We start from the raw sequence: 25386 nt of genomic DNA, 5'->3' as shown, positions 1-25386 counted from the left end.
CACCCTATCCTGATTTCACTTCCCTGTCAGTCTCCATCATCATTCTTTATAAAATTTAACACTTTCTGAAACTATTATTCATTAGTTTACTTGTATATTTGTCCTGTCTCCCCTTAGTAGAATGTAAGCTTCATGAGAGCAAAGGCCTTGTTAGTTGCTGTATCCCCAACACCTGATGCCAATGTCTGGCTCTTAGTAGACACTCGATAAATATCTGTTAGATGAATGTATGACACCCCAAATCCTGTTCTGCAAGATTTAAAGTTAAGAAGACCTGTTAGGGGTAGACCAGCTGGCCTTAACAAGAAAAAAAGTTTTGAAAAAGTCAGTATGGATCCAAAACAAAATTGCCTTGAAGAAAGGGCTAGTCTGTGTTGTGGGTGGCTGATGCTGGAAGATCCTCCAGACTCAGTCTTTCCTCGCAGGATTATGCTCCAGTGAGCAATGATTGAATGAGGAAATGGAAGTACCTGGCTTACCTTGGCACTGAGTCTTCTTATGCCATTGAGGACCTCTGGAGGGACAGTGATTTGACTGCAACCCTCGTAGCAGCAAGAAACAATGAGGTAGCTAACTTCCTGCTGGTATGCAGAAGTCAGGGAGCGCTCCCCATCCCACTTGTACCCCCACAAATCCAGAGGACTTAGAGACAATTCAATATGAAAGGGAAACCTCAGAGAAGGAGCATGTGTGGCTTGAGCTAGTTTTAATAAAATGTAGTAAAAATGTAAGAGCCAGGTTGCTAATTACACCTCCGGTTCAAGATCAGGGAGGCTATAGATGGCATGTTGGGAATCTGGAAATGGGCAGAAAAATAAGTAATTAGGTATTGGCTAAGAGAGAGAAAATGCTGAAATAAATGGATGGAAGCAGGTGGGGAGTAGATCTGGATGGGGCTTGTAGACCACATTAAGAAGCCTGGACTTTATCCAGAGGGCATGTGGGAGCCACATGGATTCTAAGCCAAGGAGTGACTCTAGTTTCTGGATCTCATAGGTGGAGAGATCCTCTCTACTCCACAATGGATTCTAAGCCGAGGAGTGACTCTAGTCTCTGGATCTCATATGTACTTGGAGAAATCCTCTGTACTTCTGCGAATTAAAGAGAACAACGCTGCAGCTGAGACCAGTTAGAAACAGTCTATTGAACAAAGATGATGAAAGTTTGAATAATAATGATCATTTTAATCACAGCAGACGAATTAAACCAGGCATTTCCTAAGCCCATTACATACTTAATTTTGTTTATGCAATAGCAACCCTACCAAAGTGGCACTAGTGTTAACATCTCCATTTTACAGGTAAGGTAAAGAAGTTGTGAGGGTAAGTAATTTGCCCAAGATCTCTCAGAACCCAGGTTTCTCTGACTGCAGTGCTCTCTTCATTCCCTTAGACTAAGGCATCAGGAGTGGGGAGGAAAAGGAGGCAGATGTGAAAAACATTTAGGAGGTAAGTAATAGTTATTATATTAGCACTAGATAATGACGATGGTGATGATGATGACAATGATGATGACGGTAAGGGGGATTTCATGCCTTTATACATTCAAGAACAACACCAGATTCGGTGTCGGAGAAGAGATAAAATTAAGGTATTGGCGTTGAGCTAACAGTTTAATACGATATAAAACTTCCCAAAGGGAGGGGTCACAACGCCTCTCCTGTCCATTGCCCCCAATTCACCGCAAAAGTCGCTCCTGCCTGGGCTCCCCGGCAGTGCCACACGCAGGACCTCGGGCGCCGACACCGCCCCGCCCCTGGCCGCGCCCCGCCCCGGCCACTGTCCCTCCTCCGAAGCCGCGCCCCTCCCCGCCCTGCCCCGGCCCCGGCCCCGGCCCCCATGCCCCGGGCCTGCCATCTCGCCCCGCCCCGCCCCGCCCCGCCCCGCCCCGCCGCGGCTCCCCCGACCCCAGGCCTGCATTCTCGCCCCGCCTTGCCCCTCCCCTCCCCTGCCACGCCCCAACCCTTGAACTGCCTTCGCGCCCCGCCTTTCCCTGCCTTGCCCCGCCTTGCCCCGCCTTGCCCCGCCCCGCCCCGCCCCGCCCTGGTCCCCGGCCTGCCATCTCGCCCCGCCCCGCCCCTCATCTCCCTTCCCCTCCCCGCCGCTCTCGTGGCCCCCACCTCCAGGGGCGCCTCTGCGGGCCACGTGGTTCGGCGTCCGCGCGCAAGCGGCTCTTGGCGCCGCGCTTCCGGGTTGGCTGTGGCTGTGGCTGCGGCGGCGCCGCAGGGGCAGAAACCGGTGCGGCGCAGAAGCCCCAGAGGCGGGCGGAGGGCCAGCGGGCCCCGGCGGGGGTCTCCCGCCAGGCCGCCGGGTGAGTTGGCAGCGACCCGGACCCCACCGGGCGCCCCTGAGAGGTAGGTCTGCCGCGCCGACCCCTCCCCCGCCGTCTGCTCCCCAGTCGGGCCCGCGGGGCCTGGGCGGGGAGGTGGGGGTCTTTCCGCGCCACCTCTCCCTGCTGGGACCACCCGGGGCTGCGGGGGGCTCCGCGCCGCCCCCAGTGTGTCTGGCGGCCCCACGCAGCTTAAGTTATTAGTATTTTATTGCAGCTACCTCACATTCACTCTGCACGTGCACATTTCTTCACTCTTCACATTGGTTCCCACATACGAAATGGCTAATAATCTGGGAGATGGAGGCAGCTTCGTTCTCCCTGAAATAGTTGTGCAACCATAGAAAGTTCGTGCTTGCGGAGGATTTTGGAGATGGTTAATCCCATTCCTTCATTTTATAGAAGGTAGACCCTGAACCGTTCCATGAATACTGGAGAGTCACTCAGCTAGTTAACGTGCGGCAGGAGGCTGAGGGAGAGAATTGCTTGAACCTGGGAGGCGGAGGTTGCAGTGAGCCGAGATTGCGCCACTGCACTCCAGCCTGGGCGATAGAGCGAGACTCCGTCTCAAAAAAAAAAAAAAACCCCGAGCTAAGTTGTTTTGTTTTTGTTTTTTGAGGTGGTGGTCTCGTTCTGTGGCCCAGGCTGGAGTGCAGTGGCACGATCACGGCTCACGGCAACCTCGAACTCCCAGGCTCAGGTGATGCTCCTGCCGCAGCCTCCTGAGTAGCTGGGACCACAGGCGGGCGCAACCACGCCAGGCTAATTTTTGTATTTTTTGTATAGATGAATTCTCTCCATGTTGCCCAGGCTGGTCTCAAGTGATCCGTCGGCCTCGGCCTCGGCCTCGGCCTCCCAAAGTGCTGGGATTACAGGCGTGAGGCCACTGCGCCCGGGCCCAGAGCTAAGTTTGTAGACAGACAAAAATGGTAATGGTAAAATTCAGTTAATGATGTGAAGTGAATAGGAAGTTCATGTGGGCTGGCATTAACCTTTTAGACAGTGCTTTCTCCTTTTTAAACCTTGTTTTCTTATTTCAGATTTAACCCTTAGTGGCTTCTGAAGAAAATGGCAGAAACATCGCCAGAGCCTTCTGGGCAGCTTGTTGTACACTCAGACGCTCACAGTGACACTGTGCTGGCCAGTTTTGAGGATCAGAGGAAGAAAGGCTTCCTCTGTGACATTACTTTAATCGTGGAGAATGTTCATTTCCGGGCCCACAAAGCCTTACTTGCTGCCAGTAGTGAATACTTCTCAATGATGTTTGCAGAAGAGGGGGAAATCGGCCAATCCATTTATATGCTGGAAGGCATGGTTGCAGACACCTTTGGTATCCTGCTGGAATTTATCTACACAGGTTATCTCCATGCCAGTGAGAAAAGTACAGAACAAATCCTGGCTACTGCTCAGTTCTTAAAAGTCTATGACCTGGTAAAGGCTTACACAGACTTCCAAAATAATCATAGCTCCCCAAAGCCAACAACTTTGAACACTGCTGGTGCCCCAGTGGTTGTTATCTCTAATAAGAAAAACGATCCTCCAAAGCGGAAACGGGGAAGACCAAAAAAAGTCAATACATTGCAGGAGGAGAAATCAGAACTGGCTGCAGAGGAAGAAATACAGTTAAGAGTGAACAATTCAGTTCAGAATAGACAAAACTTTGTGGTTAAAGGAGACAGTGGTGTACTGAATGAGCAGATTGCAGCAAAAGAAAAGGAAGAATCGGGGCCTACTTGTGAGCCAAGTAGAGAGGAGGAAATGCCAGTTGAAAAAGATGAGAACTATGATCCCAAGACCCAGGATGGCCAGGCAAGCCAGAGTCGATACAGCAAGCGGAGGATTTGGAGATCCGTCAAACTTAAAGATTACAAACTTGTTGGGGATCAAGAGGACCATGGTTCAGCCAAGAGGATCTGTGGAAGGAGAAAGCGCCCTGGAGGCCCTGAGGCCCGCTGTAAAGACTGTGGCAAGGTCTTTAAGTACAATCACTTTTTAGCAATCCACCAGAGGAGCCACACAGGTAATGATGTTTTCAAAGCTGATTGCAGTGTGTTTCAGAATTGGGAGTAGTGATGATAATAATAGCTTCCATTTACTGTGCAACTTCTGTGTGATGGGCATTGTAATAAAGCCTTTATACATGTTATTGCAGTTAATTTTCTCCACAATCCTGCAAGGTGGGTAATATCCTCATTATACATCGTATGGTTAAAATCATATTTACTCATATGTAAGAGAGGGTTGCTAAAGTGCATAGTTTACAGATGAAGCAACCAAGTTCTAGGGAGCTTAAATAACTTGCCAGAGTCACCCGTTAGTGACAGAGCTGGGATTGAACCCAGGTAGCCTGGTTCAAGAACCCCTCTCATTTGTAGTTGTTGAATGAATCCTTTAATGTCCACTTATCAAGATCTAGCCCAATGTACCCTGCTTTCTGATTCTTGAACATTCTTCATCTTGACCATAACCATGCTTTTGCCCAAGTGGATCACTTTGTAACTCAGCTATCTAGCTTTAAATACCTTCTCATTTTTGGTCCCTCCAGCCCAGCGCTGACCAATGGGACTCTTCTGTGATGATGGAAATGTTCCTACATCTCTGATGTCCAATATGGTGGCCAGTAACCACATGTGGTTTTTGAGCACTTGAACTGTCGCTAGCGTGACTGAGAAACTGAATTTTAAATTTTATTTTAATTCATTTAAATTTGAATAACCACATGTGGCTAGTGGCTACCGTATTGGACACTGCAGTCCTAGCGAGAAATCCCTTCCTCCTTTGAGCCCTTTCAGGTGCTTAAAACCCACTCTGCTTTGGATCACATTGTTGTTACCACTTGTATATCCCTCAACTTAATTGTAATCTTAAGTATAGGGACTGGGGCTTAAGTCTTCTCCTGTGATCCAGCAGTATCTGGTGCTGTGGTTCTCAGCCTGCAAATTGGAATCACTTAGGGAGCTTCTAAAACTACCAGTGCCTAGACCTCCACCCCAGAGCTTCTGATTTAGTTGTCTGGAGCCTTGGTGCTTTTAAAAGCTCCCTAAAGACTTTAGCTACAGATAGGTTGAAGAGCTTGAATTCAGGTACTTCGAACAAAGTGGATACTTGAGAAATATTTGTTGAACTGTAATAGGTTATATTTTAGCTTTTTTTTTTTTTTAAGATGGATTCTCGCTCTGTCACCCAGGCTAGAGTGCAGTGGCGCGATCTCGGCTCACCGCAACCTCCGCCTCCCGAGTTCAAGTGATTCTCCTGCCTCAGCCTCCTGAGTAGCTGGGATTACAGGCACACGCCACCACGCCCAGCTAATTTTTTGTATTTTTAGTAGAGACGGGGTTTCACCATGTTGGTCAGGCTGGTCTCAAACTCCTGACCTCGTGATCTGCCTGCCTCGGCCTCCCAAAGTGCTGGGATTACAGGCATGCGCCACTGCGCCCAGCTGGCTATTTTTATCAAAAATTTTATGTGCATAGTTTAGAGTTAAATCATTATACAAGACTTAAGAAAAAGCATGTAGGATTGTTCTTCCCTTATGTCCCCAGTACAGACAGTCCCCGACTCACAATGGTTCAGTTCATCTTTACAATACTGTGAAAGTAGTACATGTTCAACAGAAACTGTACTTTGAATTCTGAGTTTTGATCTTTTCCCGGTCTAGTAATATTCAGTATGATCCTCTCATGCCATGCTGGGCCACACAGTCACGTGGGTAAGTGACCAGTACTCTGCATTTGGTGCATTCATACAGTACTCTGTATAAGTGCATTTTTCCTTATGATATTTTCAGTATGATGGGTTTGTTAGATGTAGTCCCATCATAAGTCAGGAAGCATCTGTATTCTGAATTTTGCAGCCCATCACTTTAGTATGGGTCTGTTTTCTTCCATCTGGGTAGATAACAGGTAGATTCATAAGGTTTGGAAACTGTCTTTCAGTTCCGGAAAATCTTGAGTTATTTCATAGATGATTTCTCCTCTCTGTTTTCTCTGTTCTCTCTAACTTTATTTTCTCTTATATTTTCCATCATTTTTGGCCCCACCCTCTGGGGGATTTCCACTTTGTTTTTCAGCCCTTTGAGGTTTTCTGTTTCAACTCTTATTTTTTTCCCCCTTTAGGAGCTCTTTTTTTTTTTCTAAATGTTTTAATTTGAATGATCTTTTTATTTCACAATGTATTATCTTACCTCTATGAGCATGTTAATGATAACAACATTTTCCTCACTGGAGGCAAGTTGCTTTTTTTTTTTTTCTTGCTTGTCTGTCACTATTACAAAAGGCTTTCCTTGAGTGCCTGGTGTGTTTTTTTTAAATCATATGTAAGGGTGGGTTGCTAAAAGCTACTGGCAATGCTGCATGTGTGGAGAGAGCCTGTATTTTATTTATTTCTTATGCTGTTGCCCAGGCTGGAGTGCAATGGCGTGATCTCCGATCACCACAACCTCCGCCTCCTGGATTCAAGTGATTCTCCTGCCTCAGCCACCCAAGTAGCTGGGATTACAGGCACGCACCACCATGCCTGGCTAATTTTTTTTTGTATGAGAGAGTCTGTAAAACTGTGACCTTGTTCCCAGATCACACTGAGAGTCAGGCTGCTATTTCTTGTGGCCCAATAATGAGATGCAGATGAATTGGGGAGGAAGAGAGTTTTTATTTCTATAACCAGTTACAGGGAGAAGGCCTGGAAATTATCGCCAGACCAACTCAAAATTACAGAGTTTTTCAGAGCTTATATGCCGCCTAAGCTGTATGTCTGTCTGTAAGTGTGCATTCCTCTAAAGACGTAGGTGATTAACTTCTTTTAATCTATATCCAAGGTCTGCGTCCCAAAGACCTTCTTCTGGAGCCTCAGTAAGTTTACTTAATCTAAATGGGTCTAGGTGCTGGGGTGATTACCCTTATCTTCTGCTAAATCACGGAGATTTGGGGAGTTCCTTCAGATCCCCAGTAAAACTTGTTTAATCCTAAGTGGGCCCTGTTAAGAATTCCTTCGTTATTTTGTCATGCTTTAAGGCCCAGGAGAAGCCTAGGGAAAACTCTTTGGTGGGCTTTTGTTACATTCCAGCCTTTGTTTAAGGGCACTGGCTTTTAATGTTTAACTTAACCACTCAGTCAGTACTGAAACAGGTGTATGGAGGCCTGTCATAACCTCACTGGAGGTGGTGTGGCTGTGCCCCATGTCCTTACTGGTGCCTGGCTTCCACATCTTTGCTCTCTCACCTTGGACCTCTCATGTTCCACTGGAAGACGCTTCTGCTCTCCCACTTGGAGGCACTAGGCCTGGCTGCTGGCCTGTGTCTAGGACAGGATGGGGAAGAAGGAGTGGGGGAGTCTCATCATCCCAGATGGAAATGTTGACTTACTCTCCCTGTGGTGATCCCAACTCAACTGTGCCTAGAAACTCCTAATCCAAAGACCCCTTTTTCTTAACCCTCCTCAGTGAACACTCTCCATCCTCTTTTGGGGAGAGGGACAGTCTCCTGGCTGTGTAGAGTGGAAGATTTGATCAGGGGTCTAAGTACCTTTGAAACAGACTTTCATTTACCCTCCCTCACCCCTGTTTCCAGAGATAGCAGGTGCCACCAATTCCTGAGCCTTAGGAGATTGTGTCTTAAAAATTAGGTTGTATTGGGCTGGGTGTGGTGGCTCATGCCTGTACTCCCAGCAATTTGGGAGGCCGAGGCAGGAAGATTGCTTGAGCCCAGGAGTTGGAGACCTGCCTGGGCAACATAGTGAGATCCCATCTCTAAAAAAAATTAAAATTACAATTAAAAAATTAGCTGGGTGTAGTGGTGGCACACGCCTGTGATCCCAGCTACTCAGGAGGCTGAAGTGGGAAGATCATTTGTTCCCAGGAGGTTGAGGCTATAGTGAGCTATGGTAGCGCCACTGCACTCCAGCCTGGGTGATAGAGTGAGACCCTGTTACAAAGGAAAAACAAAAAATTAGGTTATGTTAGTGCTACTCACTGCTGGCTTCAGATTCATCTGTTCAGCTTCCAAAATTTTATTGCTGATGTCTCTTGTGTTCATTGTTGGCCTTTTGGATGTGTGCCTTTTAAGAAAAATCCTTAATTGTTTTTTTAATTTGGGAGAGACAGAAAAATGTGTGGATTCTTACTTATACCATGCTTCTGGGGCTCTTCTTCCAGGGGAGCGACCTTTCAAATGTAATGAGTGTGGAAAAGGCTTTGCCCAGAAGCACTCGCTACAGGTCCACACCAGGATGCACACAGGCGAGCGGCCGTACACCTGCACCGTGTGCAGCAAGGCTCTGACCACCAAGCACTCACTGCTGGAGCACATGAGCCTGCACTCAGGTAGTGGGGCTTGCCCAGAGGGCCAGCTTCACCAGATTCCCATTCCCCAGGGTGGGCATTACCAACACCTAAATGGTGTTTTCTCAGCCTAGTATCATTTCCAACGTGGTGTCATTGAAAGACAGGATTTTGCATCTGTCTGAGTGCAGTTTAGAGTTCTGCACGGATCATTAAACTAGAGCTTATAAACTGGCTGCTGGGAGTTTAGTGTGCAAGCATGTTTTATTAAACCACCAAAGTTTAGAATTGTTTTACTTTGAACGCCTTTGGGGGAAACTTAAATTCTCCAGTTCTACCCCAGTCTCCAATACTCCCGATTGCCTTACGTACCTTTGCACATTTATGTTTCAGTGGTAGATTGAAGGCTTCTGGGTATGTAAACAAGTCGCTTGTATCATTTATAGAAAATGGGGACCTGGACCCACTGTAGTATTTACCTTATTAGTGAGCATTCCAGTTCTTTATAATTTTTTACATGTTTTAGTGTTTTGGTTTTTTTGGCAGGACAGAAGTCTTTTACCTGTGATCAATGCGGAAAATATTTCAGCCAGAACAGACAGCTAAAGAGCCATTACCGAGTTCATACAGGTACGATAAAGTGAGAACATTTAGATTGGGGGGGAAGAAATGCAAATAAAAATTGTTTCTGAAACATTAGGTTCATATTGTTCTGCTCTTAGCACATATCGTTCACATAGGGTATTTAGGGAAAAGTGCCTTAAGAGTCTAAATTATATGTTTTTATGTTATTGTCCGCCACCATGTGAATTATGTTTTATTTGTATACTACAGTTTTGGTGCCACACACAGAAACCCTACAGAATTGGCATCTTTCAAAAGTGCCACTTGCACAGGGGAGCTTCAGTGAATGGTTGTTAGTGGTGCCTGGGCAGAGACATCATCATCCCATGGCTGTCAGCCCAGGCTTTCTCTCCCCTGGTTCTACCTGTTGTCCTTTTTCTTTCCTGCCAACTGATAAGAAATGAATGTGGGTTACGAGTGTCATTTGAGGTCATTTGTGGCCTCAGTCACACCAATACTTTGAGGAAAAAAGGAGAGACTACATTTAGAATTGGAAGGATCCTAACTCTCTTGGAGGAGGCAGTGAGTTGAGGTGCTTAGGAAAATATTAACAGTTACCAAATTAATGAAAAAATTTTTGTGGTTAAAGTACTATATTTAAAGTGATTATTTTTCAGGGAAGTGCTTTAACACAAATCACTGAAGAAAAGGCAGGGAGAGCATGTATGCACTGACACTTTTTTTATTGTTGCGACAAGGCCACTCATTACCGGAATGCAAAGACTGCCATCGCAAATTCATGGATGTGTCTCAGCTAAAGAAACATCTGCGAACACACACAGGTAAAACTCCATCTCGTCTGTCCCCCCAGTACACGGGATGTTTTCAGGAGAGTGAAGAATGAAGTTCTCTGAGTGCCCTGCTAAGCCTGTGTTTGGAAATGTTTATTATAAATTGGATGGGAGTTGTGTAAGAAGATAAGTTAAAAGTTGGAAGGCAGAATGTTGTCAGCACTGTCTTTGGGGAAATCACATCTCTTGTAGATGAGCAAAATGGAGATCACTTACTGAGCACTATTCGTATGTCACAATTCATTTAATACCGCAGAATAGTGAGTCTGAATCTGGTTCTATGTTTCACTCTTAATTTACTTCAGCATTGAAGGTGATATCAAGACTTTTTTTTTTTTTTTTTTTTTAAAGATAAGGGCTTGTGCTGTCATCCAGGCTAGAGTGTAGTGGCACGATCACAGCTCACCACAGCCTCGACCTCCTGGGCTGAGGTGATCGTCCCACCTCAGCCTCCTGGGTAGCTGGGACCACAGGTGCAAACCACCACACCTACCTAATTTTTTATTTTTTAATTTTTGTAGAGATGGGTCCCACTATGTTGCCCAGGCTGGTCTTGAACTCCTGGGCTCAAGCAGTCGTCCTGTCTGAGCCTCCCAAAATGCTGAGATGACAGGCATGAGCCACCATGCCCAGCAAGATAAATTTCCTTTTTTATTTTTGAGACGGAGTCTCGCTCTGTTGCCAGGCTGTAGTGCAGTGGCGCGATCTTGGCTCACTGCAACCTCTGCCTCCCGGGTTCAAGTGATTCTCCTGCCTCAGCCTCCCTAGTAGCTGGGACTATAGGTGTGCGCTACCATGCCCAGCTAATTTTTTGTGTATTTTTAGTAGAGATGGGGTTTTACCATGTTGGCCAGGATGGTCTCGATCTCTTGACCTTGTGATCCGCCCACCTTGGCCTCCCAAAGTGCTGGGATTACAGGCGTGAGCCACTGTGCCTGGCCCAAGATTATTTTTTCAGAAAAGACAGCCAAATGTAACAGACACAAATGTAGCATAGACACTGAGAATGTTTCCACTTTCTCCCCTAGAACCAACACTTAAACTTAAGCAGCACCACCTCCAGAAAAATCAGTTTCAGAGATGACGAGGAGGCAGCATTGATTAGGGCAGGTCATTTTTTTTATGTAAGATCGGAAAATTGGATCTTTTATACCTTTTGTCAAAGAATGTATGTTAAAAATAAGCCTATTCAATTTTCTAAGAAAAACTTGCCATTACAGGTTATTTAATAATTCTGTTGTCTACTGGAATTATCTAAATAGCAAATTGATTTATGGTGCTTTGGACTTTTTTTTTTTTTTTTTTTGGAGTCACTGTCTCTGTCGCCCAGGCTGTTGTGCAGTGGTGCTATCTTGGCTCACTGTAACCTCTGCCTGCTGGGTTCAAGCAATTCTCCTGCTTCATCCTCCCGAGAAGCTGGAACTACAGGTGCGCACCACCACGCCTGGCTAATTTTTGTGGGTTTTTTTTGTAGAGACAGGGTTTTGGCATGTTAGCCAGGCTGGTCTCGCTCAAACTCCTGGCTCAAGTGATCCACCCTCCCAGCCTCCCAAAGCGCTGGGATTACAGGCGTGAGCCACTGTGCCTGGCCTGGATGTTGTTTTTTAAATACAAGTTTTTCGTCTTAAATTCAGTAAACATCTCATAGGATATGGATTTTAACACATGTACTGAGCACTTACTGGGAACCAGACACTGTTTTAGGCTTCGAGGATACAGCAGTGAATGAGATGGACAGGCCCCTGCCTTAAGGGGCCAACATTCAATAGGGAAGACAGAGTACAGACAAGTATATAACACATTTGGTGTTGTGAGTGCGTTGAAGAATAAAATGCAAGGTAGAGGGGCGGGATGCGGGAAAGAGAGCTGCTCTTTTATGCATGGACTGGTTTGGGAAGGTCTCACAGATGAGGTGGCATCTTGGATGGAGATGAGAATGCAGTGGGGGAGTGAGCCAGCCGGCCATTGAAGATGTCCAGGAGAGAGCATTCTAGGCAGGGGGACCCCTGGGCACAGGGCCCTCAGGCAGGAATAAACGTTTTTGACAAGCTGGAGACGTGCTGGGAGGAGCATCAAGGCAGCCAGAGAGCTGGGAGTAGGAAGTCATAGTGTAGGTGGATGTTCTCAATTTAGCTGCATGCTTTTTACCACCTGGGAAGCTTTAAAAAAAAGCCTTGTCCCAACTGCCAAGATTCTGATTGACTTCACCTGGGCAGAGCCTGGGACTTGGTGTTTTTTAAAGTACCCCTCAACAGTTGTAGGGTGCACTCGGGCTGAAGTACTTTGAAGGCCACAGTAAAGATTGGATTTTATTCTGAGGGAGATGACTTTACTGAGATGAGTGACATGGCATGACTTAGGGTTGTAATAGGGTCACTCTAGCCACCCTGTGAGGTGGGGGCGAGGCCAGGGTGGAGGCAGAGAGACCCATCAGGAGGCTGTGCAGTAGTGGGGCTCGGAACAGCACAGTAGCAGCAGAAGTGGTGTCAGGTGGTCCAGTTCTGGATATATTCCAGGGAAGAATTCATGTGATTCGCTCATGATTGGATGTGGGAGTTGAAAGAGGAGGCAAAAGCCACTGTAAGGAGGAAAAGCTAGGGAAGACTAAGAAGAACAGATCAGGAGTTTGATTGTGGACTGGTTGGTGTCTATTTGACATCCATGTGCAGGTGTGGGGTAGATCATTAGATTTCCAGGTCTGGGGAATTCGGGGGAGAGATGCAGCCAGAGCTCTGGATTTCCACAGGTGCACATGTGCCTGCAAATAGTGGGTGGCGCTGTGCTGAGTTCCCTAGGGAGACAGCGGTGGTGGAGGAGCGTGGAGCTGGCTTGGTCATGCTGAGCAGTGCCAGAAGAGGCACTTCCCCTTGGTTCTGTTGCCTGAGCATAAGGGGGAGTGAGGTTTCTGGGCTTTGTGAGTAGCAGTAGGACTTGAAGTGGGGATGAAAAGGAACAGAAGACCTCCCCCACTATAATTCCAGCAAACTCTTCTCAGCCTGTCAACTTTGAGAAGCAGAACAGAAAGTGGAAGATGTGTGATGAGTTAAAAAGGAGACAGACGGGCCTCTGTGGTTTGCATGACTTAGAAATATGAAAAGAAATTGAACCTATCAAAAAATTGGGGTTCTTCAAGAGCAGCAACTATGACCCATCTGTCCCTAGCATCAGCATGGAGAATCTGCTTGAATGTTGGTGAAGGGCATTGGCGTGCCATTTCCCTGCTCCCTGGGCATTCAGAGTGAGAAGTGCCAGTCCTGCTCTCAGGGCCATGCTCAGCTGGAAACCAAGACTTCATCTCTTAGAGATGAACCGTCATTCATCTCTTAGATCTTTAGGCACAAACTCTCTCTGGGTTAGATGTCCTGCACCAAGCACTGGAGAAGTCAAAGGCAAATTAGAGACGTTACCTTTCCTAGGAGAGCATCCCCAGTGAGGGAGGTGAACACATTTTGACATGGAGGCAAAGTGTCAGGCAGACAAGCAGTACCTGCCAGGTCACCACATCTCAGGCCCTCCTGCTCACATCTTGTCCCCATACCTGGCGCTGGTCAGGTTTACAGGGACCCAGTCAAACCAAATGAGTTCACAGGACAGATAAACCAGAGGATATATCAACTCAATAGAGGGATTACACCTTTCTGTTGCCCACAGCACCTCCTTCCTCACATTAGTGACCCGAAAGCCAAGTTAGTGATCAGAAGATTGCATGGTGAGCTGGGAACAAGTCAAGGGAATTAGCCCAGGCCACAGAGAAGCCTGGTGAGTGACCTCTGACCCCACAGCACAGTCCCACCCCGCCAGTGTCCCTGTTCCTGGATGGTGTTCCATAAACACTGATTCTGCCCTGAGGGTTCCTACTCACAGGTAGATGGCCCTGTCAGGGAACAAATGACAAAGTTCAGTAAGTCACAGTTCTGTTCACAGCCTCATTGTGGCTTGAAGTTGAAGCTTCCCAAATCTCTTCAACTGTGTGTTGAGACCATCCATTAACGTTGAGACCTGGGGGTCTTCCCATCTTCCTGAGACCTGGGGGCCCCTCACCATAACATGCCCTTACAGAGTCTACGTGCCATCTACTATGAAACAGTATGGCGTGGTCAGAGCCACAGCAGAGGTGTGAACACAGGACAGGAAACAGCTGAGAAGACCATATAGGAATGCCAAGTACACAGGTGTCAAACCATGCTATCCACAGTTATCATGGACATGTGTCCCTTTTTTGCCAAGATTGGCAAGTACATGAGGAAATGCACATCTTTATTTATTGTTGGTGGGAATATAATTTGGGAACCCCCTGGAAGGAACTTTTGCAATACTTACCAAAACATAAACCGCACAATTGTGAAAAGATGTTTGCCTAAGGATATTCATCATAGGCAGCATTGTTTATAACTTAACAAGCTTAACAGCCACCTGAATGTCCCAGGAGGGGATTAGATAGGTAAATTTGGGGCAGTATACACAATGGTACACAGCACAGGGTTTTAAAATGGCGGTGTGGCTTTACTGATGTGACAAACGGCATGCATTGGATGACCTCACAGAGTAAGACCGCAAATAAACAGATTTGTCTGTAAAGATATTCGCCATTGTTAACTGGTTGTCTCAAGAGATGAGAATAGTGGAGCAGTTTTAATATTCTTTGTATTTTCAATATTTGATTCTTTTACAATGAACACAGTAATTTTTTAAGAAAAACAAAGCCATGGTCCACAGTGGGAGGCAGGATGCTGAGGGGTCCAGACGGACGGAACTGGACTGCCAGGTGAATGTGACAGCTGAGGGAATGGGAGGTGTCACTGTGATTGTTGTGCCTGGCTGGACAGGGGCTGGGTGATGTTGTCATTAACATGTCATGCCCCATGTTATTCTGGGTTTCAGCAGGTGGGCATGGGAAATCCAGCTGTGATGCCAATAAGCAGTGACTCATCGATCCTATCTGGAGTGGGGTCCGGGATTTAAGTCATTGGGGAAGGGTACGGGTGGGATCGGTGGAGTAACTGCTGAGAAGAGGATCTGGAAGTACACCCTGGAGCTGTTTCAGTACTTCTGTTGACATCACCCTGGGTGGGATCGGTGTAGTAACTGCTGAGAAGAGGGTCTGGAAGTACACCCTGGAGCTGTTTCAGTACTTCTGTTGACATCACCCTGGGTGGAACCTTTCATCACACTCCTGTCTCTGCCTTTTCCTTTAATCGCTATTGTCTAATCCTCTTGTAACACACTTCTTTCCGGTCCCCATGCCTCTCAAGCCCTGTCCTATTACCTTATCCTTCTCCGTCTGCCTCCTGCCACCTCCTGGTCCAGGCCTTGTGCATAGCCTGTTAGAGGTCCTCCTGCCTCTAGCCCACCCTCCTCATCATTCCCAGGTGTATTTTCTTAGTACTTTCAGCATGTCATTCTGCTAAAAACTTCCAGAGGCTCCACAGGTCCCCTGCCTGGATTTCATAGCTCCTGTTGCTTTAGCCTCCTGACTCCTGACAGTGATCCTTGGTCACTGGTGCACACCGTGTAGTCACTTCTGACACCAGCTTCTGCTCATACTATTTAGACTAGTACCCTGGCCCAGGCTTCTTTCCAGTCTAGCCAGATCCTGCCCACCCCATCCAGCACCCTGTCTGCACTCAGAATTGTTGACGCCACTTGTTTTAATGTTCAGTGAAACACAGCCCTATGTTACTTAATTAGTTTGTGCATCTCCTCAAGTAGATTAGAAAAGTTTCTTTTTTGTTTCTTAGCTGTGTACTTTATTGATGGTCTATCAGTGTTTGAGAACTAAATAAATTTAAGTAATGGGTGTCTCCGTTGAAGGTGGTAGAGCTGTACACAGGGGAACAGATCAGAAACCACTAAGCGGGAAGACCCCCTGCAGATTGACCTTGGCTAGGGAAATTTGCCTTCCCACTGTCCTGCTCACTCCCTCAAAGAGCTTCCACTGCAGGATGTTGCTCCTGCAAACACTTACCCTCAAAAAACATTTGCCATCAGACAGACTTTCTGAAATAGAAACTCAGCTGGAGCTGAATGGTATAGTTAATGTTGTTATGGATGATTGTTGTTCTTTCTCTTAAAAACCTGAAAACTGCAACAAGAATTTTACAATCACAAGCAAACAGCAGGTACTCAGTCTTTGAATCTGGAGAGGGAGAAAACCAACCAAGATCAGAGAAGGCCCCAGCTCTGATGTAGAAAGCTATAGACAGATTATGGCAGTGGCCTGGTTTTAATCTTTGTAGTGGTAAGAGTTCATGATGCAAAGATGCAGATTCATCCGAGTTGTTACAGCTGTCCTCTGCCTTGAGGGAGCTTGCAGAAATGTCTTGCCTGAATTTTCCAGTAGATGCTGTGAAAGGGAAGCTCACTGACCATCTTCCATTTCAAATTGTACTTATCCTTTGCTGTTCTCCTGTTCTCCAGTTAAGTGGATTTTGCTGCTTGCTTTTTTTTTTTTTTCTTTTTTTCCAATTTAGTTTTCTTGCCTGCATTGGATTACTTAATTTTGTTTCTGGGGAACATGAACAGTCTGTCATTGTATGTTCAGCATGCAAACACACTGAATAAGCACTTGCTGTTAGTGAAGCCTGGTGGGTTCTGGAGCAGTTATAGCATCTCAGCTGTGCCACTCCCATGAAGTTCATTCAGCAGGGATTTCTGAAATGGCATGCCAGGCCAGATTCTCGGCACTGGGGTACTAGGAGCGGACATACCCACAAGTTATCTTAAAAAGGAAGAAATGGATAATAAATAACTTATACATTATATGAGGCAGCAATAGCATTGTGGAAAAACTAAATTGGAGAATTGGACTAAGGAGTGCGTGGCAAGGTTTGTAGTGCTCTTGGTGGTGATGGAGCCTCACTGATAAAATAACATGTGAACAGAGACTTGAAGGAGATGAGGAGAGTGAACCATGCTGGGAGACACCCTGAGATGAGATCAGGGAAGTTTGGGGTGAGGAGTAGGGTTTATGGGGTACAGATCTATGATGGCTTGTAGGGCAAGAACTTTGGGTTTTATCTTGGGGTGGGAAATCATCAGAACATTTGCAGCCCAAGCATAAAATGACCTGACTGCATCAAGGCTCACTCTGGTGGCCATATTGATAGTTTATGGCAGGGAAGCAAGAGCAGAAATGGAGACCCCATAAGAGGCAAGAGATGGTGGTGGTGTGGACCAGAGAGTGGCAGTGGAGGTACTGAGCAGTGGTCAGATTCTGGATATATTTGGAAGGTTGATATAAACATGAATAATACATATCTCACCCTAGCACACAGGAGTCCTTTCAGGGTCAAGTGGGCTACCTAGCCAAGCAATAAGGCAGGAGAGCATAGGTGCTGTGATATCTAAGGGGAGAAAACAGGAGTAAATAGGGTGTAACTCACTTCCTTGTTGCAGTTTTCAGGTTTTTAAGAGAACCATGCCTTACGATTTCTGTGTATGCTCTTGGCACTCGGCACACAGTGCTTAGGTTAGTTACAGAGTAGATATTTGGTGAGTGCATCATTCGTTTACGCTTATGGAGGGGATTGCCTTTGTTCTGTTTATAGTGTGAAACCGAAGTGTTTTTTTTATTTTGTCTTATGCTGAATGTATATTGTTAAATGTTTTTTTGTTTTGTGTTTTTTGTTTTTGTTTTTGTTTTTTTTAGGTGAGAAGCCATTTACTTGTGAAATCTGTGGCAAATCTTTCACAGCAAAGAGTTCTCTTCAGACCCACATCAGAATCCATCGGTAAAGTTTTGCAGATATTTTTCTCGCATGGAGGCCTCATTCAGTTCTGCTGTTCAGTGAGGTGACATGTGTTACCTATATAGTTTTCTCCCAGTTGTTACTTTGCAGAATTTTGTGTGCAGTTTATTACTTTGGCTTTGTTTTGTTTGTTTGTTTTGAGACAGGGTCTCACTGTCGCCCAGGCTAGAGTGCAGTGGTGTGAGTGGAGTGCAGGTGGGAGTTCAGGTGATTCTCCCACCGTGGCCTCCTGAGTAACTGGGATACCACACCCAGCTAGTTTTTGTATTTTTTTGGTAGAGACGGGATTTCACCATGTTGACCAGGCTGGTCTCAGACTCCTGACCTCAAGTGATCCGCCTGCCTGGGCCTCCCAAAGTGTTGGGATTACAGGTGTGAGCCACCGCACCTGGCCTATTTTGTTTTATCTTTTCAATAATGAAATTCCTCACCTAGGTAAAAAGGAATGCTGATTCTGGCCAGTAAAAGTTTACATTACTGATTTCATTTATTAAATTTTGATTGGGGCTAGGGATTGGTCCAAAGCTTAAATCTTCAATCAAAAATAAGTATTAAATTTGATGTTTTCTGAATAAATGTTTTTGTTTACACAGTTATCCCCAGGTTGGACTTAGGAGTTCTTCTGACAGCATCACAAATAATTAGAGGATGCTTAAATTTTTTAAATTGACATTAATCATAGATACTTATTGGGCCATTAGAGTCTAAAAATTGGCTCTGAAAACTAAGACAAAACAAAAGAGAACTATATGTTTATTGTATAAATATTTACTCTCTTTTCTTATCTGAAATACATACTGTGGAATCATAAAATTTTATCATATCTAGCCGTGCCCCATCTGCCACCCTTCCTCAGGCACCACCCACACCCTATTTTCAGATTAGAAACTGCCCATGGAAGCGAGACTTGCTTCAAGTCCTTGAATTAGTAGGTGAACCCATGACTTATGACTTGCAGTCTAGTTAATTTTCCACTACTCTTGATTGCTTCCCCCTAAATAATCAGGAAGTAGTAAGTAGGTATTTCCATTTTAAAAATAAAATGTTTATTTTCTTACAGAGGAGAAAAGCCATACTCGTGTGGCATTTGTGGCAAATCCTTCTCTGACTCCAGTGCCAAAAGGAGACACTGCATTCTACACACTGGCAAGAAGCCTTTCTCCTGCCCTGAGTGTAACTTACAGTTTGCTCGCTTAGACAACTTGAAGGCTCACTTGAAAATTCATAGCAAGGAGAAGCATGCGTCAGATGCCAGCAGCATTTCTGGCAGTAGTAATACAGAAGAGGTCAGGAATATTCTTCAGCTACAGCCATATCAACTCTCTACCTCGGGAGAGCAGGAAATTCAGCTTCTCGTAACCGATTCTGTACATAACATCAATTTCATGCCCGGTCCTAGCCAGGGAATCAGCATCGTGACTGCAGAGAGTTCCCAAAACATGACTGCAGACCAGGCTGCTAATCTTACCCTGCTCACGCAGCAGCCAGAGCAACTGCAGAATTTAATTCTTTCAGCTCAACAGGAGCAAACAGAACACATTCAGAGCCTCAATATGATTGAAAGCCAGATGGGGCCCTCACAAACAGAGCCAGTGCACGTGATCACTCTGTCCAAGGAAACACTGGAACATCTTCATGCCCATCAAGAGCAAACAGAGGAGCTCCATTTAGCTACAAGTACTTCAGATCCAGCTCAGCACCTGCAGCTGACACAGGAGCCTGATCCGCCACCACCCACTCACCACGTGCCCCAGCCAACGCCACTTGGCCAGGAGCAGAGCTGACCTGTAAACACGTTTGACTGCTTGATTGGGCTCTTCTTATAAGCCAGCTCTGACTGGATTTTGAACGCTTGAAGTCAGGCTCTCCACACCATCGACTTGCAGATGCTTCTGTGAGAGCTGTGATGGCTAACTGATGTTTATAATGCCCTCCATCCAGGTAGCAAGATGTGTGTATGTCTTGTCTAAGGTACTGATTTGTATTGAGCATTTCAATATTATTGAATGGTTTTCATTTTCATCTGCAATGTCTCATAAAGACTCGGGTAGTTTTTCTTTGGGGGCATTGATCTCAGTTTTTCTGTAAGGTTTAAATGTTCACAGCCATAGGTTATGGTCTTGCCAACCTCCCCAGTTATGTTTTTTTATTTTCTAGGACAAAGGGAGTCATTTTGGTTGAACTGGGCAGAATGGTTTGTTCTATTTTCTTATTTTTCTTAGGCAACACAGTTGTTACCACAAGACAAGTCAGGGCTAAATATGACAGATCACAATGTATGGGGAATTTGGCCTTTTAATAATTTCCAGTCCCCTAAGACAAAGTAACCCTCAACGTTTTATCTTTGTGCAGTACAGTGGGCTTATTGTGTTAACACTTCAGAAAGATTCAAACTCATAAACTCAGTATTTTAACTCAAAATTCATGTAACAAGATAGCGAAAAGCATAGGATTTTTTAAAATTCTGAATTCGTCTTTTCTGAGAAACATAAATTTACATATTTTTTAACAGAAGGCTATCAAAATTTTAATTAAGTTTAAAATACAAAATTGGATCAAGACATTCACCCTAAATTCTGAATTTTTGTCAGAAAAGAGATTTGATTTTCATGAAGGTAAAGCTTTCTTCACTATTCTGGAACATAAAACTTTATTCAGTGTAATTTAAGTCTTATATATACTCTACTGAATTCTAACTGATCTCCTGAAAATGTTGATCTACGTGTTGTGTCTGATAACTTTCTGGAGATGGAAGCTTATTATAATTCATTTTTATTGCAGACTAGTTAAATCCCACAAAGTGAATATCTTCTCCTAATCTTTCCTTTTTTAGAGACAGGGTCTCACTCTATCACCCAGGCCAGAGTGTAGTGGCACAATCATTGCTCACTGTAACCTCGAATTCCTGGGCTCAAGCAACCCTCCCACCTTAGCCTCCCTAGTAGCTGGGACTACAGGGATGTACCACCACACCCAGCTAATCTTCATCTAATCTTAAAACTTTGAGCCTCAGAGACTTTGTAGCCAGCATGTGTCTGTAATTGTATGATTTTTAAATCATCATCAAAAGATTAAATTATGTTTGGGTTAGGTTTTCAAGCTAAGCTTATTGAATTCTTTTACCACTTTCATGTAAGCTGGTAGGGGATTTTTGAGAAAAGAAGGTGGGCACTAGTATATCTAAATTAACAATGCTGATGGGGAGTAGGGGGTAATCTACTCTAAAATTAATAGAGCCTTTCCATCAATTGTTTTGTTTTAGACATCCTTGATTTCTCCCTAAATCAAATAAGTTATTTGGAGGTTAGAGTAATAGAGAATTGTTCAGGTTTGAGAGAAGATAAAAACATTTTGGTTGCATATTTGCTAAGCTATATTTTATTATATGTAATTCACAAAATTTCCAAAATGATATATATCTTATATTTATCAAGCAAACTAATGTTAAATCAGGCCTGACTAGAGCAAAGATAACAATTTTTTACAAACACTGTTAAGCCCTAAGTATTATTTCAGGTTCTCGTTTAAACTGTTTAATTTTATTCTTAAAACACAAAGTTTTTACCAGCTTTTCAAAGCCCACCAATCCACATTTTCTCCAGGAAATTAAGTATTTAAGTAAGTGAATGTTTACTCACTCTGGATAGCTAGGTGATTATTCAGAAAATACGGTTACATAGCTATTTATAAGTCAAGTTTCACTGGCTCTGTAACAGTCTACCTCTACACTAAGAGAACTATAATGTGAACAACATAGGTCACTTTAAATGTTCTAGTAGCAACTTTTAAAAACATAAAAAGAAGCAGGTGAAAATGTTAATAAAAGTTTATTTAATCCAACATTTGCCAAATATTTCAACATATAAAAATATATTAGTGAGACATTTTACATTCTCTTTTTCATACTAAGCTTTCGAAATCTGGTGCGTATTTTACACTTTCTGCACATCTCCATTTGGATGCTAATGTTCATTGGACATACTTGATCTGTATTTAGATTTCATACAACTTACAGTTGAAAACAGATTCTCATATATCAAGTAGCTAAGACAAAAGTTTTTTTCAAGAATTGAAATAAGTATCAGTTTAAAAATTTATATTAAATTTATTAAAATTAAAATCCAGTTCCTTGTTACATGGGACACAGTGCAAATGCTTGATAAGCACATGTGGCTAGTGGCTGCTATATTGGACAGCATGGGCCACCTGTTTCTAGCTTGAGCATCAGTCCTAGCTATGCCTGAATTATTTGACCAGCTGTCAAAGAGAAACAAGGAAATGATAGCTTTGTTAATCTAGCCTCTTTCTTTGTCCCACATATACATTCTACCCCTTTGAATAAAAAAGTTCAATGACGCCGGGCGTGGAGGCTCATGCCTGTAATCCCAGCACTTTGGGAGGCCAAGGTGGGCGGATCATGAGGTCAGGAGTTCGAGGGCAGCCTGACCAACATAGTGAAACCCCATCTCTACTAAAAATACAAAAATTAGCTGGGCGTGGCGGTGTACGCCTGTAATCCCAGCTACTCGGGAGGCTGAGACAGGAGAATCACTTGAACCCAGGAGGCGGAGGCTGCAGTGAGCTGAGATCACGCCATTGCACTCAAGCCTGGCGACAGAGCGAGACTCCGTCTCAAAAAAAAAAAGTTCAATGACTTGAGTACCCAAAAGAAATGTCGTGAACATGAAAGTACTTCTTATGTGTCCTTGAGAAATGATGTTGCTAGTGCAGTGTTTCACAATTCATTTTCTACTAAATGTGTACCATTTTTTAAATTGTTTTAACAGAAATATAGAGTGTGTTTCTTAGGAAATAGAATGTTATGCTTTGGGGCTCCTGAAACACCTCGTTTTGAAGGTGAATCTTTGGTTTTCTCCCAGGAGAGGGTCTGCCTTGGGATGACTGGAGCTCTTACCATCAAAATCAGTTATTCAAGTGCTTGCCCAGTGCTTCTTGAAACTCACCTCTACTCTGTATTTTCTACAGTTGGTTCTTGTGTTATAAATGTTGTGAGCAACAGATTAAATGATGCTGAGGAATGAAAAAAGATTCTCATTATAAATGCTTACCTAGGATTCTCATTATAGATGCTTATCTAGGTTTTCATAAATGGGAATGTAACAATATCTTCCAAATATGGAGTCCTTACTATTGGCCAGGAGCCAAGCCAGGTCTGTTAAATCTGTATCATATCTTACTGGGTCTCAAACATCTTCCATGTCATGGCACACAGATTTACAATATAGCACCCTCTGGTTGGAGGACTCCAGTCCCCTCTGGTCATGACTGGTATATTAGTTTGCCATGACTACCATAACAAATACCACAGACTGGGTGACTGAAAAAATAGAAAGTCCAAGATCAACGTGTCAGTGGGGTTGGTTTCTTCTGAGGCCTCCCTTCTAGTTGTCTTCCCCTGCCTGTATCTTCACATGTCCTTCCCTCTGTCTTACTCTCTTTTAAGAACACCAGTTTTATGGGATCAGCCCACATTAATGTCCTCATTTAATCATCTTTTCAAATACAATCCCATTCTGAGATGCTGGGTATTAGGACATCAACATGTGAATTTGGAGTAGGGGGACACAATTTACCTCCTAACAACTGGCATCTGAGTGAGGAGGGGAGCAGTGTCTGGGACACACCTTAACCACTGGAGGCATGTCTCATCTTAATCTTCATGACATTCTGGTGAGGTGAGTAATTATTATGCTTATTGGACAGATGAGAACATGGAGCCCAAAGAGAAAGTCTGTTGCCAAATGTCATACAGTAAGTGGTAGAACCAGAACTAGGGCACAGGCTTTTAAAACTTTAAGCTGGATTTCTTATTCCCAAGGTTAATAGAACCAAAAGAAAAGGACAATTTTCTTATTAAATAAGTAATTTCTTATTTATTATTAAATATGTAATTTATTTCCCACTTATTAAGTTCTTATTAAAAATTACATATTTAATAAGAACTTACTAATTAAGGAATGTGACCTGCTTAATGTAATAGAACTTTTTGACTAAAATTGAGGGTCTATGTCTGGAATTATAGCATACTTTTTTCTTTTTTTAAGTGGAGACAGGGTCTCACTATATTGCCCAGGCTGGCCTCAAACTCCTGGCCTCAAGCAGTCCTCCCACCTTGGCCTCCTAAAGTGCTGGGATTACAAGCATGTGCCACCTGCATACAATTATAACTTTTTTACATAAAACAATAGTAGTGAAAGTTACGGTCTACAGAAATTCAGTAACTACCATATAATCATGTTAGTGTTTCACTACTATTGATTTAAAGCTTAATTGGTAAGAAAATGTGGCACATATACACCATGGAATACTATGCAGCCATAAAAAAGGATGGATGAGTTCATGTCCTTTGCAGGGACATGGATGAAACTGGAAATCATCATTCTCAGCAAACTAACACAGGAACAGAAAACCAAACACCACATGTTCTCACTCATAGATGGGAATTGAACAATGAGAACACTTGGACACAAGGCAGGGAACATCACATACCAGGGCCTGTCATAGGGTGGGGGGCTGGGGGAGGGATAGGATTACAAGAAATACCTAATGTAAATGACAGGTTGATGGGTGCAGCAAACCAACATGGCACGTGTATACCTATGTAACCTGCATGTTGTGCACATGTACCCTAGAACTTAAAGTATAATTTAAAAAAAAGCTTAATCGAAATTTGCCAGTTGGATGAAAGTTACTGGTAAGGTGAAAATGTCTTAGTTAACAGGAGCCTCTGTAAGTGAGCCCTTTTTTCAAATTTTTGACTGAGGATATTTTAAGTTTAGGGTAGGTTTGTTTTATTTTTGTTATCCTTAATAAGCATTAAGGTAAAATTTCATTTTCAGTTTCTAAACTTAAGCCTAAACTCTTAAGAATTGAAAGAAAACTCTTTGTCTTGCTTTTGTAAATAGCAGATAAAGAGGAATGACCTGTGAAAAATCTGCTTGCCTTGCCTTTTGTAAATAGCAGCTCTCAAGGAGTGACCTCTAAAAGAAGCTGGAATGTCATGATAGTTTATCCTGCTCTCAAATCCTTTACACATAATTAAGCAGCAAAAGACTTTAGCTTACTGGAGAGTGTGTGTGTGTGTGTGTGTGTGTGTGTGTGTGTGTGTGTGTGTGTATTTATATATATATTTCATTCTAACTTGAAACATGGGACATCAACAGCTTTTAAACTAAAGCTCATTCGATTACATTTCTTTTTTTTTTTTTTTTTTTTTTTTTACGTAGGGTCTTGCTCTGTCACAGGCTGAAGTGCAGTGGCATGATCATGGCTCACTACAGCCTCTTAGCCTCCTGAGTACCTGGGACCACAGGCATGCACCACCACCACACTCAGCTAATTTTTAGATTTTTTTTTAGAGACAAGGTCTCACTACGTTACCCAGGCTGGTCTCAAATTCCTGAGCTCAAGTGATCCTCCCACCTCAGCCTCCCAGAGTGCTGGGATTATAGACACAAGCCACTGTACTCAGCCCACATTCTCAGTAATACAAAATGTAGGAATTTAAACACATTTTGGTAACAGCAAGGGATCTTAGCTTTTTTATGTGAGTCTGAAAAGTGATACTATATTCAGTGTGAAGTGTGAAAAAAGGAAAAAAT

At 44.0% G+C, this 25386-nt stretch overlaps 1 protein-coding gene across 4 annotated transcripts; it reads left to right on the top strand.

Moving 5' to 3' along the window:
• The first annotated feature begins 2123 nt into the window (after nucleotides 1–2123).
• ZBTB24 (zinc finger and BTB domain containing 24) lies at nucleotides 2124–22811 on the top strand. Of its 4 annotated transcripts, none has more exons than XM_016956133.3 (7): nucleotides 2124–2353; nucleotides 3369–4348; nucleotides 8476–8643; nucleotides 9148–9231; nucleotides 9924–10007; nucleotides 17665–17746; nucleotides 18825–22811. In XM_016956133.3, exons 2-7 carry the CDS (start codon nucleotides 3397–3399, stop codon nucleotides 19546–19548), a joined length of 2094 nt encoding a protein of 697 aa, XP_016811622.1. In that variant the 5' UTR covers nucleotides 2124–2353; nucleotides 3369–3396; the 3' UTR covers nucleotides 19549–22811. The 4 variants fall into 4 exon arrangements, with proteins under 4 accessions (XP_016811622.1, XP_054542837.1, XP_063668655.1 ...); XM_063812585.1 differs by having other exon boundaries at nucleotides 2161–2310; XM_054686862.2 differs by lacking the exon at nucleotides 8476–8643 and having other exon boundaries at nucleotides 2138–2353.
• The last annotated feature ends 2575 nt before the right edge of the window (nucleotides 22812–25386 follow it).

This window comes from Pan troglodytes, chromosome 5, assembly GCF_028858775.2.
Source record: "Pan troglodytes isolate AG18354 chromosome 5, NHGRI_mPanTro3-v2.0_pri, whole genome shotgun sequence".
Classification (NCBI taxonomy): domain Eukaryota; kingdom Metazoa; phylum Chordata; class Mammalia; order Primates; family Hominidae; genus Pan; species Pan troglodytes.
Note: the sequence above shows the minus strand (reverse complement) of the source record. Positions and strands in the feature narration are given on the sequence as shown.

Excerpts from the sequence above, each read along its gene's own strand:
- ZBTB24 (XM_016956133.3), top strand. The coding sequence starts at position 3,397 with ATGGCAGAAACATCGCCAGAGCCTTCTGGGCAGCTTGTTGTACACTCA. Across the intron at positions 8,644-9,147 it reads GCACATGAGCCTGCACTCAG|GACAGAAGTCTTTTACCTGT; the intron begins GTAGTGGGGCTT and ends TTTTTTTGGCAG. Across the intron at positions 10,008-17,664 it reads ACATCTGCGAACACACACAG|GTGAGAAGCCATTTACTTGT; the intron begins GTAAAACTCCAT and ends TGTTTTTTTTAG.